The sequence below is a fragment of the Gallus gallus genome, chromosome 3 (assembly GCF_016699485.2).
Source record: "Gallus gallus isolate bGalGal1 chromosome 3, bGalGal1.mat.broiler.GRCg7b, whole genome shotgun sequence".
NCBI lineage: Eukaryota > Metazoa > Chordata > Aves > Galliformes > Phasianidae > Gallus > Gallus gallus.
The window spans coordinates 72,213,084-72,233,656 of NC_052534.1; the positions used below are offsets into that span (position 1 = coordinate 72,213,084).

The 20,573-nt window shown below is 43.9% G+C and overlaps 1 protein-coding gene across 11 annotated transcripts in view; it reads right to left on the reverse strand.

Moving 5' to 3' along the window:
* Nucleotides 1-2,144: 2,144 nt before the first annotated feature.
* Nucleotides 2,145-20,573, reverse strand: part of KLHL32 (kelch like family member 32) — a 114,155-nt gene continuing 95,726 nt past the window's right edge. For 7 of the 11 annotated variants that reach the window (XM_046939258.1, XM_040697929.2, XM_015284673.4 and 4 more), the window contains 4 exons: nt 12,649-12,707; nt 10,011-10,203; nt 7,593-7,687; nt 4,661-5,849 (listed from right to left, as the gene is read on the reverse strand). In XM_046939258.1, the coding sequence (XP_046795214.1) occupies nt 5,688-5,849; nt 7,593-7,687; nt 10,011-10,203; nt 12,649-12,707 (509 nt within the window). In that variant the 3' untranslated portion in view covers nt 4,661-5,687. Of the gene's footprint in view, nt 3,197-4,660; nt 5,850-7,592; nt 7,688-10,010; nt 10,204-12,648; nt 12,708-20,573 lie in introns of those variants that run through there. The other 4 variants (XR_005858574.2, XR_005858573.2, XM_046939259.1 and 1 more) reach the window with 4 other exon arrangements.

Genomic DNA, 20,573 nt, shown 5'->3' on the forward strand with positions numbered 1-20,573 from the left:
AGAAGAGGAGCTGCCAACAGCAGACACTACTTAGGGAGTCATTTAAGGAACTCCTATAACTGTCCACCTAAATGCAGCGCATTTCCCTCAGGAAACAGAAAAGAGGTTTTATTGTGCTCTGTTTTTGCTCCTTTCAATAGCTTTGGAAAATTATGTATACATGGGTATTTTCAGTTAAAAATTATAAAATATGATTAAACTATTACTTAAAACTCAAATTCAGTGTAATCGGCCCATCTGTTAGCAATGGTTATAAAATTATGTTGAAGATTAGAAATCTGATGCGGTGTCAGTATGTCATAGCATAATTAGGCTTATTTTATGATGAATGACTGGGATACGGCTTTTGTCTGCTTGAGCAGCTTGGAAGGGGTAACCCTTCTGTAGACTCAATATGCAAAACCTAAGGATACGTGTAACAAAACCACCGCCAACCCGGGTCCTGCACCACAGGTGTGTCTCTTTGCGGACCTTTGGCAATGCCAGCAGAGTAACTCCATGTCACAACCCAACCCGCTGCACTGTTCAGCCCATCTGGACTGACCTCAAACACACAGCCTTTCCTGAACAACGTCGTCTAAACAGGCGTTAGAAGTCCAAGTCCGCTAAATACATTGATTTCATAAAGGGCCAACATCATCTGTATTGCACTGGTGGAAAGATCAGCTCAGCTTTCAACTACTGCTAAAAGAAGAAATTGTTCTGTTCTTCAATACTTCCAAGTGTTGCAATGTAACCTAATCTACCCAGGTAAGAGTTAACGTTTTAAGTACTTTAATTTTGCAGAACTTAAGCTTTTTTTTGTTTGTTTGTTTTTCAAGGACACATCTTAAGGGGAAAAAAAAAAAACCCACGTAACGAGCATTTTTTCAATATAAATTATGTATACTTTCACAGAAATATCATAATTAAACTGTAGAAGCCCTTTATACATCTCTGTGCTAAACTTTCTGCAGTCTTCCTCCACTACGAACCCTGACTGCAGATGAAGTGTTTTAACCTTGCCCTCTTAATTTATTCTACATTCTAATTTTCAATAAACAGATGCCGCCTCTTTCCGTGCTTGTTTCCACATTGTTCCACATTCTGCCTGTGTTGTTTCTGCATGTGTGAATATTCAATTATCCACTTCTCCATGATTCTGCAACTGATGTACTAAATGTCTGCACAGGTTTGGGGGAAGGGAACTAGAGATGGCAAAACTTAAGGAAAAAAAAAAAAAACGTTACAAAAGTTTGAATGATCCTGGCAGGCAACTCTCCCTGAAAGCCGCTAAGTTAAAATCATAAGCAACAACTCTTAATGCCAGGATTCTGAACACAGTAACGCACAGACTGGCTGCACACTTCCTTACAACATACACTGGTTTCTTTGCACAGCACTGTGGTATGAAAGGCTCAGCAGGGACCAAAGGGGCAGAGGAAGGTGTTGGTGCTGCTATCCTCTTGCTGCTACTGCAGCATGTTATAGAATCACAGAATCATTAAAGCTGGAACAGACCACTAAGATCACCGAGTCAAACTGTCAGCCCACCCCCACCATGTGCACCGACCACATCCCTCGGTGCCATATCCACACAGTTCTTGCACACCTCCAGGGACGGTGACTCCACCACCTCCCTGCGCAGCCCACACCAGTGCCTCACCACTCTCTGTGAGATTTTCCTAATATCCAACCTGAACCTCCTCTGGTGCAACTTGAGGCCATTCTCTCTAGTGCCATCATTACTTACACAGAAGAGGCCAACTCCCACCTGGCCACAACCTCCTCTCAAGCAGTAGTAGAGAGCGATAAGGTCACCCTTGAGCCTTCTCCAGACTAAACAATTGCAGTTCCCTCAGCCGTTCACCATAAGGCCTGTGCTGCAGACCGCTCACCGCTTCGGTGCCCTTCTCTGAACACACTCCAGGACTTCGATGTCTTTCTTGTAGTGAGGGACCCCAAACTGGAGGTCTTGAGGTGCGGCCTCACCCGGGCTGAGTACAGGGGGACAATTACTTCCCTGTTCCTGCTGGCAACACTGTTTCTGATGCAAGCCAGCATGCCATTGGCCTTCTTGGCCACCTGGGCACACTGCTGGCTCATGTTCAGTCAGGTGTCAACTAACACCCCCTCCCCCCCCCCCCACCCCTCCCCCAGTTCCTTTTCCTTCACACAGCTTTCCAGCCACTCTCCCTCAAGCCTGTAGCATTGCACGGGGTTGGTGCAACCAAAATGCAGGACACGACATTTGTTGAAGTTCATGCAATTGATCTCAGCCAATTGTTGGCACCCTGCAAGGCTGCCTCTGGAATCTGCATATTTTGGATAAAAAGCACAAAGCAGCTGATGGCTGTTGTGGTGATTATAACTAAGAAGAGATGATAAGATGCCTTAGGACTCAAAGGTGAGGTATGCTGTATAAAGAATGAAATGCTGAGAATGACCCAACAATTGGGATCACAGGACAGGAGTAAGAGTGCAAAGGCGCTTCCTTACAGCTCTCCAGACCCTGTGGCCCAAAAGGCTGCCTGCAGCTGGGAGCAGATTTAATCAGTAAATGTAAGAAAAAGCACAGAACTGCACTGGCATCCAGACTCAACAGTTCACAATGCTGCTGCATTACACAGTTGCAAAGATACCTCCAGTTCCCGCTGGCTGGAAGCTACTCCGTTCCCTTGAACAACATCCCAGATGGGAGCCCGAGTGAATGGTGCTGGCAGCTGCTTTCACACCGTGCCGGTCTCACTCCAGGAACAGAATGATCCAGTGTGGAGATATTCTGGGCATCCTCAAGGCTCTGCAGGAACACTGAGCTGAATGGTTTCTCAGAGGTACACACCAAAACTGCTTGCTGGTCAGATAGAGTGCACGGGTTCAAAGGGTTATGTTTGCCAAAAACAGTACAAACCTGGGAGTAGAAGAGGTAGTACTGGCACTTGTGTACAGGAACTTGTAGCTGGTGCAGTTTGAGAAGTCAGTGACACAATGCAGAAGAGGCAGCACAGGGACAGGCAGATTTGGAGGCCTCGGGCAGCCTTTGCTGGCCAGGACCCTGCACAGCTGCAGTTACATTGGGCTGTCCCAGCCTCCACCCACCTCCTGCATTGCCACCCTTTTTGCTTCTCACCTGGTGACACAAAGCCCGCTTGCTCACCTTACGAGGGCTGTGTGGCTCTTTCTGACATCGGGTGCAGCACAGCACCTGCCTGTAGTCCTGCAACAAAAGCAGAAAGATTCAGATAGGAAAGCAAGGCACAAAAACCTGGCCACAGAATGGCAATGAAAGGCCTCTGTGTAATCACTGGGGTCTGGTGATTAAGAGCCAGAGCAGCATCCTGACACTAATAGGAGCATGTGTGTTGTCCTGAGGCTCTGTGGATGTGCTCCTCTTAACTAATTCAGTGCACTCGCACAGCTGTTTAAAATCGCTATTCACCGGTGCAGACAATTGGTGATAACAGCCAGAACAGTAAAAGTGTCTAAAGGGCAGAGCAAACATGACAAACAACCCTCCTGCCGCACACTCCCGCCTCACAGCCCTCAAGCGCCCTGTGCTGCGTGAGGCAGCGACCTCAGCTCAGCTCCAGGAACAACAGCTCAGACGGGATGCAGAGCTGCAGCTGTGGGAGGCTACAAGGCCTGGGAATAAAAGCATCACAATGGAGTTTAGACAGGCTGGATGACCACTGCACCCTTGTCTGGAAGCATGCTGATGGCTCTGCTCAGTGCAAAAGCTGCTCGCTCACCTGGCATGGTCCCTCTGGGGCAGGCCTGGGGCCACACATGACTGGGAACAAGGCCTGGGCCATGCACACAGCCCATGGAATCATTAAGGCTTCCAGGGACCGCTAAAATCGCATAGTTCAACCCCCAACCTACCCCCCACCATGCCCACTAAGCACGTCCCTCAGTGCCACATCCACACGTTCCTTGAACACCTCCAGGGAGGGTGACTCCACCACCTCCTCAGGAGGCCTGTGCCAGTGCCTCACCACTCTTCTAGGGAAGAAATTCTTTCTAATGTCCAAACTGAACCTCCCCTGGCACAACTTGAGGCCATCGCCCCTCACCCTGCCACTAGTTAACAGAGAGCAGAGGCTGACCCTTTCACTGCAGTCTCCCTTGAGGTTTTCTCTGTACAAACCATGAAGCTGGAGCTTAGCTCTATGCAACCAAAGGCTGCTAAGAAAACCCAACAAAACAAACAAACAAAACTTTATAACCTGAGAACTACTGGAAAAAGCAAGGTGACATGCCGTGACTACCCTGTCCATCTGGAGATTGAGATGGCACAAAGCAATAGAGCTCACCTCACCACACTGCTAAGCAGGCCCTTCGAAGATGTGTTTGGCCTGGAAGCGCTGCTTACCAGGCAGTGCCAATCCATCCCTGTCCAGCACGCACAGTCTCTTGCCGGGACATCTTCCACACCTGGCATTTGTGTGAGTGTCAGCAGGAATTGCACAGGACTGCTCAGATAGCACAGGAGCAGGGAAGAGATCAGCAGGTAAAGCAGAGAAGTGCATAGTGCCCATGAAGCATAAATAAAGATTTAATCATATGCTTGGTTAATATTTACAAACATCAAAGTTGCTGTCAGATATGCAAAAAATAAAAAAATAAAAAAAAAGATGAGAATAAGAGACAGGGGCTGTAGGAGCCAAGCAAAGCCAAGATATAACAGGTTAGAGTATTTATTGTGAAGTGGCATATGCCTGAGTACGGAAGGGAGACGCACCGTAAAAACTCAAGGAATAAATATTGACATTGTTATACACCTGTTTAGCCTCTGGAGACCAGTGATTTGTGGGACCATATGTTGGACAAAATGAGACCGTTTGTTGATAATTGTAAATGTGGTGACCCCTTACAAACTGAATATTAAAAATATTAAGTAAATGGCATATTTTAATTACACAGTAAAGAGGCTGTTCTCCACCCATTAAAAGACGGCAGCTGTCAGGAGGAATTGATCATGTGACTGAAGGTAACATTTATTTGATAGTAGACCTTGGTAAAAGACATCCCACTTGATCTTTAGACTCTCAGACAAACGTATTTGGTTCAGACTTGCACTTAACAGTGAAGCTTCAGCGTCTTTGTCTTTTGCAAACTTTCACGTGTTCCTCAGATACTACAGGGCTTTATTTTTGTTTTAATCTGCTTCACAGTATTTAAATTTAAAATGAAGTATAATTAAATGAGAAACTGTAAACAATGGAGTTTGGAATTGGAAGTCAACACATTTGTTATTCTTTTTGCCAAAGGTATCGAGTAAGTTGCATAATTACTGCAGTATTATACCATCTTTGTCAACACAAACAGTACTTCCTATTGTCTTTGAAAGTGCCATTGGTGAACAACAGAACGTGCAGACTCCAAAGAAGAGCAGCCCAGGAGGAGCCGAGAGCATCACAATGCCTTATGAGTTGCATAATGGAATTATATAGAGACAGGCAGCAAGTAGTCACCAGAAATGCCAAATGCTCTCATGTACACATCTCTGCAGCTGAGGCACAGGAGAGATACCATGGGTTTTGTACCTTCCTTCCTGCCTATCGTGGTCCGACATTAAGACAAATGTGTGACAGTAAAGCAGCAGCCCATGGGGGTGGATTCTTTTTGCAGATCTGAAGACCCCTTCCGTACAGGGGGTTTGATTTTCTCCCTCCACGTCATTGCTGATGATGCACATGTTCCTCATCTCACATCGTGCCGATCCTATGGTGAGGCACTTGCAGGGTCTGAAGGTTGGGGCATGTGAAATAGGGAGCTGGAAGAAAGCACGCTGCTATCCCGTTGGAAGCAAATGGCAGTGTGGGCCCATAGAAAACTTCTTCCTTCCCTTCCTTGCTGACATCCAGCACCTGCACAGCAAAGCGTAGAAAACATTTCAGGGATCACAAAAGGAGTCTGAAATAAATTTGCTGGCACAGAATGCATGAATGTACTACTAATTCCAGCAGAAATGTAGTTTCAGATCACTTCTAGATTGCACCTGGGGATCTGGTGATTTATTGCAGTCCTCATCACCCAACCCTTATCCTAGCTTAGCCACTTCACAGCAGACAGCGACATTTGGTGGTGCAGTCACATGAACAGAGCACCAAAATGCTGAGCAGTTGTCACAAAGCATGATTCATTTGTAAACTTGGTGCACAGGGAGCACAGGAAACTGGAAAGACTAAACACATGAATGACTTAAAGACAATGAAGATGTATGGAAAAAAATGAGTATTATTCCAAAGGCAATAGCAAACTCAGACTTTCTGGATTTGAAGATAAAAGAGCTGGTTTCATCAGTGAAAGCCAGGCACAGTGCCAACAGCTCTGCCAGAGCATCCTTACCCTCCTTTCCCCATTAATGTTGGGACTGTGTCAGGCAAGTTTCCAGCTTACGACCAGTTTAAGGAAATGGGCAAATTCCCATGCTGAAAGTGGGATCTCAGGCTCATCATCACCTGTCCCTAAGCAGTATTTAAACCCAGGTGCAAAACTGCAAACTACCCACTGACTGTAAACAAGCATAGCTGTGTACTACAGCCACGGCCTTGCTACTGTGCTGCCCATTACTCCATTCAGAGTACTGTACTTCAACTAGTGTTCCTCAACCTACCAATGTGATCTTTTTCCAAGGAAAATTTTTAGATATGGTATCTGACATCTTAGTAACACACAATGATACTATCAGAAGAGTTAGATTTTAACTGTGTATCTTGCTCTGCTCTTTACAAACTCCAGCTAATGTGCATTCATTATAAGATCAGCAGCTCAACATCTGACTTATTCCCTTCTGCTGGGTCTAACTTCCATCCTTATGGGACAGCTTGAAGGTTAAATTCTAAAATGTTCAGTTGGAAGCTAATGAAAATACTGCTTATCAGCAAAAGTGCAGAAACAGAGATGGAACCAACAGTTCCTGTGTGACCAGCTGGGCAGTTACAGAAAGCTATGGCCACGATACAGATTGGCTTCACTCAGAAGACCGCAGGAAGATAAGAACTCCTAATTTCTGTATGGGAACATCTGAAGGACATGGATCTGCAGGTAAGCTGCTGTTACACCAGATGAGAGAGCAGAAGAGTTTACTGAACAATCTACTGCCTACAGCAGGGATCAAAACTTCCATTCAAGCTTTTAAGCAGTAATCGCTAGGGCAGGTTGCAGGCTTACTGAACTTTGCCAAAGAACGACTCATTAACTCTGGCTGCTCTTCTGAAAGACAGCTTGGAGAGGAACAACACCACAAGAATGGCTGAAAACGTGTTCACCCACATCTCACTGTCCATTTCTGCATCTCTTTTACTTTTGAGCTCCGCTGTGTAACCTGAGAACATACCCACTGTTTTACTCAAATCTTGTTAAAGGAGAGATTCCTCACCCTGTTTTCCTAGAATATCTTACTTAGAATAATTACACTTAATTGCTAACCTGGAAATATTTCTTAACATCCGCATTTCCTCTCAGGTTTATAGAGGCTCCAGGGCTGCTTAAGAAACATCCTTAATCTCTCCACTTCACCCGCATTTTCCTTTTTGAATAACCTCTGTGCAAAACATCTCCTTGCAAAATTATTGGAAAAGACTTTAAAAGAAATCTAAATCACTCACCTGGATACATGCCAGAGGCTCATTTGTCCAAATTGAATAGCCGCCAACTAAATATATTCTACCATTGTGGACCGCAACTCCAGACTCATTTTGACCTAAAGGAAAAAAAGGAATAGAAAACACTTCCAATGTTTAATTAACCCTTTTAACACCGAGTGCTGGAGTTCTGCAGTAAGATGCAAATGTACTTGGCAGTAACTTGAGTTTCAGAGTTGACAACTTGCAACAATCAATGTGAAACGTGAGGGCTGTGCTCTGCTGTCCGCAGGAGCTCAGGACGGTGCCGTTCGGAGTAATACAACAGTGAGTTGTGTCACAGATGCACAGTGGGGCTGGGTAGGGGACCATCTGCTGCCTTCTCTGTGGTTTCTGTGCACTTGTATTTCATAGGTGATGAGTGAGCTCCCTGCCTGCTACCAGCTACCATCCCACTCACCCATTTAACACAGACACGCCAAAGGATCTGAACTCCCCTCTCTCCCCACTACAGCCACAGGTACAATAGGGAAAACTGCAGGAGCTTCTGTGTAAACTTACTCCAACAGTAGCAATCTCCTTAACTAATATGGAAGTTCTGAAGTATAAATAAAGCTTTAAAATGTGCACTACATGGTGCAACGTCTTCTGCCAGTTGTGGAGTCACGGAGGAAAGCTCAGGTGTGGGCTGTGGGAACAAGCCACCTGCTCACATCTGGGGAGAGGCTGCTGTCTTACAGCATTTGGTGGCACGGGGTCAGCTCCAGAGCAAGGGTGCCTCCAGTGCCAGGACTTTTGCAGTTACAAATCAGGAATCTTTCTCAAAGTAAGTCATTTTGAAGGGAAATGAACATGAAATAGAAGAAATCAATTAAACGGAGAACAATATGAAAATGATAAACTAGTTCTGTTTAACAGCATGCAATTCTTCCTTTCTGATCCAAGCACCTTTCCCTAGTGTCTGTGATGGACTCTGATGATCAAACACAGAAACCAAGCAATCCTCCTGAAGATTGCAGAGATTAACAAACCCAATGCAATATCTTAAAGAACAAAGATGCCACTGTATCAGCTTTTAAATCTACCAAAAGGAAAATGACACCACGTGACTGTCTTATTTGTCAAGCATTCATTTCCCTGACATGTTGTTCCCAGTTGTCCTGAGCTTCCAGTCAGTTTCCTAAATCTTTTGTATCCTTTTGAATGGTAAAACACAGAAGTGAATGAAAGATTATGAAAAGTGAGGTAGGTTCATTTCTAGGATTCCGATAGCAGTCTGTGCTGAAACATTTTGACAGACAAAACTGTTACTAAGGGAACTCCAAGTCTGCTGCAGAAGAGAACACCCCAACATTAATGTTAGCCTTTCCTGGAAATGCATCATAGAATCATAGAATCACCAAGGTTGGGAAAGACTAACAAGATCATCCAGTCCAACCACCCACCCATCACCAGTAGTTCTCACTAGACCATGTCCCTGAACAAAACATCTAAACGTTCCTTGAACACCTCCAGGGTCAGTGACTTCACCACCTCCCTGGGCAGCCCATTCCAGTGCCTGACCACTCTTTTGGAAAAGTGGTATTTCCTAATGTCCAGCCTGAATCTCCCCTGGCACAACTTGAGGCCATTCCCTCTCATCCTATCACTAGTTACATGAGAGAAGAGGCAGACCTCCAGCTCACTACAGCCTCCATTCTCTTCTGCCAAGCTACTGTTGGTGCTGAGAATACTCAGAGAATGTGTCACTTGCCAGCCTCTACCAGGGATTCAAGTGGTAGTACATCTGGGAGTCACATCAGGTGGTGGTGACATCTGGGGGATGGTATGGCAGGGACAGAGAGTTGCAGTGCATTGCAAGTTGAAACTGGAACAGTTCCATCTAATGACCGTGAGGAGAAACTCTGCGGATGACATAGCTATCCAAGCTATTCAATGTATCCTTGATTTGATAGACTTCCAACAAAGACACCTCGTTTCTGGAAACGTATAAAGATGACAATGTTTTGAAATAAATGACAGTTAATGGATTTCAGCATAAGCCTAGATCTAGTGTGCCAGCAGAAAGAGAGAAAAATGATATTATGGTAGAGATGCATCTACCTATTGTACACATCAAACATGGAACTAAATCCATCAGTGCATGCAAGCTTCTGGAGAATCAAAATAAGTATTGGTAATAATATAACAAAGTATTTTTGCTTTCCTAATTAATTGTGTGGGTCTTCTTAAAAGTACAGCCTGCAATATACAAATGTTTTCTAGAACAATTAATGCCAAGACAGTAATCAAAACTCTCTTGTATGTCAACAATGATCCCTAAGCTAGAGGCACCTGTGGTGAAATTGTGGAGTTCCACATACTGAAGGCATGAAAAGGGCAAAGGACTTATGTTTTAATTTAATAGTAGGAATTTTTCTTCTTTTTGTACACAACACTTGCCTGTCAACATGTTGAAGCTGCAACGCGTCCACTGGTCAGCATCAATGCTGTAGGAGTCAATGTGCCGAACCAGGATCCGATCATTGTTGTAGTCCAGGTCGTTTCCACCTAGCACATAGAGTTTCCTTTGGACAGCAGCCATGGAGTGATACACTCTCCTCTGCAGCATTGGGCTACGGCTTAACCACTTGTTCTGCAAATGAAAAGACAGAACTTGTCTCAGCACCGCTTGAAGTCATACCTCTATTAGTACAATGACATCAGCATTTACTGGTGTTTTCCTCACCCTTGGCTAGAGATACAAGGCATATATACTTGTGTTATTCATATGTTAAGCATGCAGGTTGGTTACAACATCCACTAACTATAACAGACTTGCAACATGTGGTTTACAGTTCTCACATTTCAAGTAATTAACGAGAGAGTATTTCTTGCTCTATTCTTCTGTTTAGCTCATGAGGCTTCAAAGCCTGTTTTGTTGTGTTTTTTCTTTTTTCTCTGCAGAATTCAGTAGCAAATCCTCCTTAAGCAAGACTATTAGATGATTCCTTTGTATACAACACTAACATGTCTGTACCAACCAGCTCTGAGAGAGAAGAAAGATTCTTCTACCTTTCATTATTCAGAAGCTTATTTGGTCTTATCCTTGGGGAACGAAGCAACAGGGAAAAATAATTTCCTAAAGGATCTTCTTAAATGATTTGTGCACTTGGTTTAACGCTAACCCTTTATTTGCAGGCACTCACAAAGTAAAAACCTTTTGCATATTTTTCTTCCTGTTAACAATATTCAGGAATTCTACTATTTGTGGCGTGGAGGGAGGACACAAAAGAAGAGCAATTATAGTACAGTATTTTAAATGCAGGAAAGCAATTGCTTCTACTATGCTTACAGAAGCAAACAACCTGGCAATCGACAAGATTAATTTATCTATGAGGAGGAAGTTAAAATCTGTGAGAAAATTCTTTGTCTTACACGTGCTAGTGCTTGTGGTAGCTCAAGAGTCTCTAATAACACAGCCTTTTAACCTCTGCAATATATAGCTATACATTTCAATGTGTAACAGTTGAGTATTAGGCATTAATGCTTGCATTAGTAGTCCAGTCTCTTAACACGAGACTATAGGCACCATCTGCTTTGCAAAGCCTGCCTGCATCCCCTGATTATATCTTCAGGTTCCTCCACTGCGGTGCCTGCCAGGTGAGCCGCCGCACGCTGCAAAGGCAACGAAAGCGAGGGGCCTGGTGGGGTCATTTCTAATAAGGCGGTATGTGCATGCTAATCAGTGGTGGGGAAGCAGAGGTCACCCCGGCCGGCTTGCTGGCAGGTAGCTGTGTGCTCTGTGGCAGATGGCAGGCATTATCGACTTGCCACAAAGGCCTCGCGCAGAAGCGAGCACAAGCGCTGAATGATGGAGTTATTGAGATTCTGTGCGAGATGCAAGCAGATGTGATGGTTTCCAGTACCCACCGTAAACAATATGCCAGCAGAATTTTTAAAAAGAGCATGTGTGTACAAACATGAAGCAGGCCTCATTTGAAGGAGGCGAACGCACGCTTCCTCCTTAACTCTTTATATGTCGGGCTCGGCTTCTCGCAACCAGAACCATGCACTCAAGTTGCCACTGATATTTTGGGGTGCAACTTCCAAAGCTACATCAGCAGGAGCCACAGCAAAGGACATGGGACAGAGAGACAGGAGCTAAATGAGTGTCCTGCTCACGAACAAAATGAGATTGCTGCCTGTAATTATGGTGTGCCGAGGTTTGGGGTAGAATTGGCACTTGTGCAGTCGATGATCTGGATGTACCTCATAAAGGACGAGGCAGCTCTGTCAGGGTCTGCTTTCTACTTCAGCACCCATTTGCAATATGCTTTAAAAGCCAGCGGGAACCACTGCAGTGTGTCTCCTGGCAGAATTTGGACCCACAGGCAGCAACCAAAGGCCCTATCCTGTAATCAGAGAAGTCAACGCCTTCCCATGCAGGAGTAAACCAGGCTGTGCAACTCTGATTGCCAGCTTAGGACTTCCTATTTCCGAATACTAGCAAGAGGGCATAACCATGCCCTAACCCCCTGAAACGGTCACTGAGCCATGCTAACCTAATCAAAACAAATACATAATGTATGAAATAATCCCTAAAAGACATTTTAGGTACTTGGGTAATGAAATGATAGGCACCCTTGCAGTCAGCAGAATGAGGCACTGACAGGTAGCGTAGTTCCGAAAGTATGGAGAAAACAAAAAGCTTGTGTATATGTAATTGAAAGCTGAAATGTGAAAGATAAGAAGCAGCTCTGTGACACTGGCTTGGAGTACATGCTGCTCAGGGCTGCTGGATTACAAACAAACGAACAAGCAAAATAAATACTGGTAAGTAGAGGAGCTTAAAATACATTTATTCTAAGATTCTAAGCATTTAATCTAAAATGTTTCTAAAACATATGGGCATCAAAAATATAAAAATCAGTCAGAGTGTCCCTTACTCTGTTAAACACACATCAGTGCAAAGTCAATTTAAAACACCATCAACTCAAATGGACAGCATTTTAAACTTAAGAAATCACAGCATGCATTTGGTAAGAGACCTGCTTTAAACAAAAGATAAGAGAGAAATGCATACAACACAGATACCCACCTGCTTGGGATCATAGACCATGAGCCTGTTTTGATACTGTGCAGTATTTGTTACTCCTCCTATGAAAGAGTTTATACAGGTTACATATTTTTTTCACATAGGCAGAATCAGGACCAAGATGTGTGTGGTACAGTAAAATAACCAACTGTGGGGTCCATTTGCTGGCAGGATTACATTGCATAACCCCAGTTACACTCACATGCCAATGCACCTTTGTCAACTGCAACTGTATTCCATATATCTTTGAAGGAAATTCTACATTTATCACATATATTCGTACTGCAGAGCAAACATCTTCTGGCTTTGTCATAGTCTTACGTTAGGAGGTTCCTCCACAGTGATCAGAAACAGTGCTAACCATCTGGCATATGAACTTCTCAATAATCTACAGAACAAAAAGGTATACCTCAGCACCTCAGGAAAATCCAGAATAGGGAATTGGGGAGAAGTTTTTTTCATCCTCACCTGGTCTTAGTGTGCCTCCATGCTGAGGAATCCTCATTTTGCTAGAGCCCGGCTGCACCTCACGCAGTACTTTTGTAAGACAACACATAGCCTTTCCCTGCTGTGTCATACAGCACCCATCCCACATCTGTACAATACACGCAAGAACATGCTTTGGAAAGCCACAGTTGCTGTCATTTCTGATCTCACAGTGTTGTCTCCACACTGTTGAGCAGCCTCTGTTAGTGGCCATCAGCCACAACCACAAAATAATACTTTCTAATGCCTGAAATTTGGTACTTCTACAAAGCTATTTTCACTCTCAATGTTTAACAATGGGACGACAGCCGAGCGTGTTGAAAAAATAAAAACCAAAGTTGCTTGGATGGTTGCCTCCAGAATGCTAACCTACAGGAGGTACAACAGAAACACAATGCTGGGTGTCTTCTTGTTCTGAAAGCACACCTCCATGTGGGGGGAAGAACAAGAATGGGGCTCCTTCTTTACAAAATAATGGAATGAGCAAAAGAGCAAAATTATTTTCCCCTCTTCACAAAGAGCCCCTCGTATCAAGTACATAGCTCACATTTTTTTCCCTGCAATATTGCTCATCTGTGGTGTTTTATCATTACATTCCCTTCACATACCGCTCTTCACTTTTAGATTAATCTGCCAAAATGAGATGCTAAGGATTTGCATACAGATTTGACTACACAAAAATAGATCTGGAATTAATAACAGTCTCTATATGTTTTAATTTCTTCTAGACTGGAGTACCCTTGCCTCCAGCAGTATTCTTGGCTTTGAAAGTCATCAAGCTGATTTGTCTGCTCTTAGGTTATGATGCCACATGCTGCTACACTGTCCCCTGCAATCAAAGTGCTCGCAGAGATAGATTCCATGCCTTCCCCTAACAAGTATATTTTATAGATTGGCAGTTTTGATCTCCCCTCCCCAGGGGGATAATCTGCATCTTAACAGGTTTCTATAGATACATCTGTCATTAAATATGCCATCTTATATCTGCATCAATTTTCAAACTCGAGTTCCTCCTAACTTTGAAGTGCTATAGCAAAAGTTTAAAATTTTCTGCCAAAATTCAGATTTAACAAGTCTGTAACGTCCTCTTGAACTATTCTTTTAAAAATACTCCAGGCAGTTGGGAAAGGGCATAAGATTAATATATCTCCTAAAAAATAGGATAAGGAATAAAAAGTTTAAATGGTACTAAAAATAATACATACTTTCAGGGGAAAAAAAAAAAGAAAAGAAAAGAAAAAAAAAGAAAAAAAAACTGGGGTAATTCTGAAATGATTTCTTAAACTGCCCTGCAGTACTTTCTATGAGGAAGGAAGAGGGAGGTATGGTTATAACACTCTATAAACTTGAAACTACAAACCATCCTATGAAAGCTGATGTTAAGCAATGGCAGCTAATGTGGTAGTCAATCAATTAAGGGAAGTGAAGAAAATGTCCGGCTGGTCCAATGGGATCAAAACTTACAGCTCAGTCAGCGCTTGGTGGATTTTACAAACCATTCTGGCATGAGCAGCTTGCTCTGAGGACTAAAATCTCAGGAAGGCAAGGAGTGCCCTCAGGAGAAGCCTGCATCTTCCTTGTTCCTGCAGAATGGCAGCCATGGGAAGTACAGCTTGCAGAAGTTGTTACAGGGACACAACCACTGCTGCTCACTCCTTTCACAGCAGATGCTGTGAGGCAGGCCACAACTGCCTTCTCAGCCCTCCAGATCCCTTAAGTTCCCAGCACTACAGGGCCCCTTTGCACAAAGAAGTTCCTGGAAGCTGGATGGGGCTTATCCTCCCCTTCCCCACATGTGCAAAATATTTTGGTTTGTTACAGTATCCAAACTATCCACAGACTGCATTGAAAGATGCCTTCAATAAAGCCACCTCGAAGAAGAGAAGGGTAGCAGGCAGGAGGTTTAGCACCATTTTCCCAATCAGACATTTATCATCCATATTTATATCGTGTCCTAGTAAGACCCGCATCTGACTTGAGAAATCTCACCCAATCCAAATCCCACAGAAAATCTCACCATTCTCTCCGAAAGTCCCTGGGTGCTAGGCTGTGCACATGAATCCCAGTTTGCTGGGAGATGTGTAAAACCACATGTTGGCAGAGAGCTCCCCGTGTGCACTCCTTCCAGCAAATACATGGAATACAGCAAGCTCAGGAAGTGCGCCCTACGATGCTCTGCTGTTTTAAAATAGAAATCTCTCCTCTCTCCCCTGCCTCTGTGTTAAATAGGAGATCATGCAAGCCTTCTATTCAGCCAGCACAGGTGCAGTGAGGGCAGCTGAGCTACAGCATTTTCTCCCACCCTCGTGCACCCTTAAAGGCACCAGTGGCAGCTCCAAGCTCTGGCAGTCCTCTCTGGAAGCAAACCAGCTGTCAACAAGAGGGGCACAAGCCCTACCTTCTCATGTATTTTTAAAAAATCATTAAAAGACATAGAATTATAGAATGGCTTGTGTTGGAAGAGACATTTAAGAGCATCAAGTTACAATCTCTCTGCTATAGGCAGAGACGCCTTCCTCTAGACCAGGTTGCTCAAAGGCTCATCCACCCTGGCCTTGAGTGCTTTCAGGGAGGGGGCATCCACAGCCTTGCTGGGCAACCTCTTCCACCTGTCTCACCACCCTCACCGTACAGAGTTTCTTCCTAATATCTCGTCTAAGTCTACCCTCTTCCAGTTTAAAGCCATTTCCCCTCCTCCTGTCACTACATGCCCTTATAAAAAGTCCCTCCCCAGCTTTCCTGCAGAATCCCTTCAGGTACTGAAAGGATGCTATCAGGTCCCCCTGGAGCTGTCTCTCCTCCAGGCTGAAGAGCCCCAGCTCTCTCAGTCTGTCCCCACAGGGGAGGTGCTCCAGCCCTCTGATCATTTTTGTGATCCTCCTCTGGACCTGCTCCAACAACTCCATGTCCTTCCTGTGCTGGGGACACCAGAACTGGATGCAGTACTCCAGGTGGGGTCTCACGAGAGCAGAGTAGAGGGGTAGAATCACCTCCCTCAACCTGCTGGTCACACTTCTCTTCATGCAACCCAGGATACAGCTGGCCTTCTGGACTGCAAGAGCACATTGCTGGCTCACGTTAAGTCTTTCATCAATTGACACCCCCAAATTCTTCTCCTCTGGGCTGCTGTCAAGCCCTTCTCTTCCCAGCCTGGGTGTTTACTTTCAATCTACAAAGAATTAATGACATCAGATCTATAATGTCTGTGCTTGAAAGCTGTGAGGTTTGAATTAGATGATCTTTGAGGTCCCTTCCAAACCTAGCCATTGTATGATTCTATGATTATCTTTATTAAAAGATAATAATAATAAAAAAGAAACACTATCCCACATCCAGACTTAGACTGGGTCACAGAGACAATTTATCTCCTTATTAAGCCCCTATACATGGTATTTTCTGTGCCTGCTGCACCACAAAATTGGATTTGGTTAGATACTGTAGGCTCCTATTTATTTCAGATCCATTTTTCATAAAATAATATTACAGGGCTTTACTGGGGAAAAAAAGATCTCCCCACAACATACAGCATACTAATAGTACTGTAATACTTTTCACTCCAAATCACCTAGAAATTCAATAATTCTCCAAGATACGTGATCTCCATAATTTCATTGGTCAAAATCTCACCATCAGGGAAACAAAAAAGTCTCAAAATTAAAAAAAAAAACAAAACAAAACAAAAAAAAACCCCACAACCTTGAATCTTGATTTTTGAAAAAAAATGTTATTAAATATGAAGCAGTTGTAGGGGGTTGGTTATTTTTCTCCCTCAGAACTGAGTTTTCCCATGCACGTCAAGATGTGACTTCAGCTGGCAGCCTTCAGGTCAGGCAGCTCAGACCTCTGAGGAACAACAGGGCGGACCAGCTCTCGATAGCACCTCTTGTGCTGCCTCCTGAGCACTTCACCAGGGAGGACAGACCCTCATCTCCCCTGTAGATGCAGAAGTGGCACTGAGCTGAGGGCCTGGCAGAGGTCCCCCCGTCTCTGCACAACCCAATCTATACATGCAAGGCACCTAACGGGAGGAAAAAGGCTGACCTCTATAGAAAAGGAGGTCTCCAGATTTGCATGCACCATGGAGGATGAAGAAAAAAAAAACAGGCACAGTTCAAGTTCTCACTGTTATGGAAAATGTTTCACTGCTTTTATAGGAAGTGATTGTTAGTAATGTTGAACTCCAAGGGGCTCGGTGCAGTTTGTGGCTCTTTCACTCGAATACTTCGCTTTGCTAGCATGTGGCAGGCAATGCGTTTGTGAAAGGGATCAGGGGGTCAGATGAGAACTGGGGCCTCTAAGATTCATCTTTCTGTAAAATTTCAAAGCCATCTGCCTGATGCTGTACTGCCAATGCAGAGAACTTACTTTAATGAATTATCATTCACTTTTTAAAGCAAGAAGATAAAATTAAATAGAGGGTCATTAAAAAAGAAAGAAAGAGAGAGAGAGAGAGAGAGAGAGAGAGAGAGAGAGAGAGAGAAAGACAGCACAAATATAAAAGGATGTTTCACAATATATGGAACTGAACCCACTTTTGCCATCTAGAGAATCAGGCTTGTTCCAAAGTGCACTAGTCCCAAGCCTTCAGGCAGGTAAAGGGCCCAGAGGAGTGGAGGCAGCTTAGCGGTCCCTGCATCCCTGCACCGCCTACCTCCCAGCTCCTGCATGCTCTTGTGCCATACACTTCGCTAATTGCCCTTCCCTTTCCTGCCACCGCCACCAAAATTTTAGACTCTGTGGGTTTTGATTCCTTCTTGTATTCCTCCCAAAGGAGGTGCAAAGTAATGCCAACAATGAATCCCAATAATGACGACAGAAAACCCTTTAATTCTAGCCAGCCTTTGATTATCAAAGTCATAGAAGGCAAGGGCTTGTAGCAAAGCTACTACAATTTTGACTATTAAGTAAGTCACACGGATCATGTTTTGATGACTTTCTCCACAAATACAAGGTCTAAAAATGTATATTACTGCTATTAACTTATCCATTTATTAAAAAACTGGGCAGATTTTCATAGTAGTTGTGCCAGCTGGTAGCATCAGACTGACTTTGAGAGCTCTGGTGATGACCTGAATTTCCCAGAAAAAGCAGCAGGGATACTACTCAGAAACATCCCTAACTCAAACTAATTTTTTAATCACATAATTTTAGACCAGATACTTAAAAATCAGGTTCCCTCCTGCATTACTGATTATTCTTATGCTAACATCTTATATTTGATGGTGGAACAGTAGATCTTTTCATCAGCAACTACTGATATTTTAGCACAATAAAACATCTCTGTGTACCATTCCTCTACCCCTCAATGCCCCTGAATTTACAAATATACCCCTAAGCAATCAATTAATATTAGAAAGCTAGTTATAGTTAAAACATCTCCATTTACCTTCACCTTAAAAATAACTATGTTCAACAAATAAATTCCAGCTTTCAATTTGTGAGTACATAATTCAGATCAATATCCTTGGAAGTATTGCAACTCATAATCTACAGTAAACCATCAGAATCTAGCAACTCAAAGGTAAGCATTTTCTCAAAAGCTATAGAGAAAACAACCAAAAAGTCCTGTCTAGCCTACTCTGCTTCCAAAATTCCATACATCATTGGGTTTTACCACAGTTGCATTTTCAAATATATGTGGAACAATACTGGTAAAATTTCTTTTGTTTTTCCAATTTGTTAGCAGTTCATCTAACGGGCTTCTATGACTTCTTCCCCCTAATTCCACAAGTGTATTAAATATGTATCCTTGAACACAATATCACAGTGCTGCATTATATAAATCCCAACAGCATCTGAACACAGAGGCATGCACGTATTCCACTTCCATAACTAAACACATTAATTAATCCCGAGCATAATATAATACAATCATAGACTGGTTTGTGTCAGAAGGGACGTTTAAGAGTATCAAGTTACAATCCCTCTGCTATAGGCAGAGATATCTCCCTCTAGACCAGGTTGCTCAAAGCCCCATCCAGCCTGGCCTTGAAGGCTTCCAGGGAGAGGGCATTCACAACCTCACTGGGCAACATGTTCCACTGTCTCACCACCCTCACAGTACAGAGTTTCTTCCTAATATCTTGTCTAAATCTACCCCATTCCAGTTTAAAACCATTTTCCCTCATCCTGTTGCTATACGCCCTTATAAAAAGTCCTTCCCCAGCTTTCCTGCAGAACCCTTTCAGTTGCAGGAATGCTGCTATAAGGTCTCCCCATTTTCTCTAGGCTGAAGAGCCCCAGCTCTCTCAGCCTGTCCCCATAGGATTGATGCTCCAGCCCTCTGATCATCTTCATTGCCCTCCTCTGGACCTGCTTCAACAACTCTATGCCCTTCTTGTGCTGGGGGCTCCAAAACTGGATGCAGTTCTCCAGGTGGGGTCGTGTGAGAGCAGAATCACCTCCCTCCATCTTCTGGTCATGCTTCTCTTGATGCAACCAAGGGCATGGTTGGCCTTCTGGACTGCAAGAGCACATTGCCAGCTCACGTTGAGTCTTTCATCAACCATCACTCCCACATCTTTCTCCTCAGAGCTACTCTCAAGCCATTCTCCACTCAGCCTGTACCTGTGCTTGGGATTGCCCTGACCCAGGTCCAGGATCTTGCACTTTGCCCCGTTGAACTTCATGAGGTTGGCATGGGCCCACCTCTCAAAACCATCCAGCTCCTTCTGGGTAGCATCCTTTCCCTCTAGCATGTCAACTGCACAGCTCAGCTTGGTATTATCTGCAAACTTCTAAGGGAGCACTTGATCCCACTATCCATGTTGCCTACAAAGATGTTGAATAACACTGGTCCCAGCACTGATCCCTGAGGAACACCATTCATCACCAGTCTCCACTCAGACATTGAGCCATTGACTGCAACTCTATGAGTGCAACCATCCAGACAATTCCTTATCCAGGGAGGTCATTCCATCAAATCCATTTTTCTCCAATTTGACAACCAGGATGTCATGTGGGACAGTATCAAATGCTTTGCACAAGTCCAGGTAGATTACGTCAATTGCTCTTCCTTTATCCACTGACACTGTAACTCCATCATAAAAGGCTGCCAAGTTTTTCAGGCATGACTTGCCCAAGGTGAAATTATGTTGGTTACCACCAGTCACCTCATCTTTATTTTTCATAGGGCCTTTTTCCTTAGGGCCTTCAGGAAGATCTGCTCCATGATCTTGCCAGGCCCAGAGGTGTGACTGACTGACCTGTAAGACCGTGCATCTTCTTTTTTCCCCTTCTTAAAAATGAATGTTATATTTCTCTTTTTTAATCAGTGGGAACTTCACCAGACTACCATGAACTTCAGCAAACTGCCACAAATATTCCCTTTTTTTAGCACAGCTGGAAAAATTAAAAGTAGTCTAGAGCCAATCTCACATTTGCCTCAAAGATCTCTAACAAAATGGGTAGAGCTTGCTTGTTTCTTATTTTAGTACAGAAAA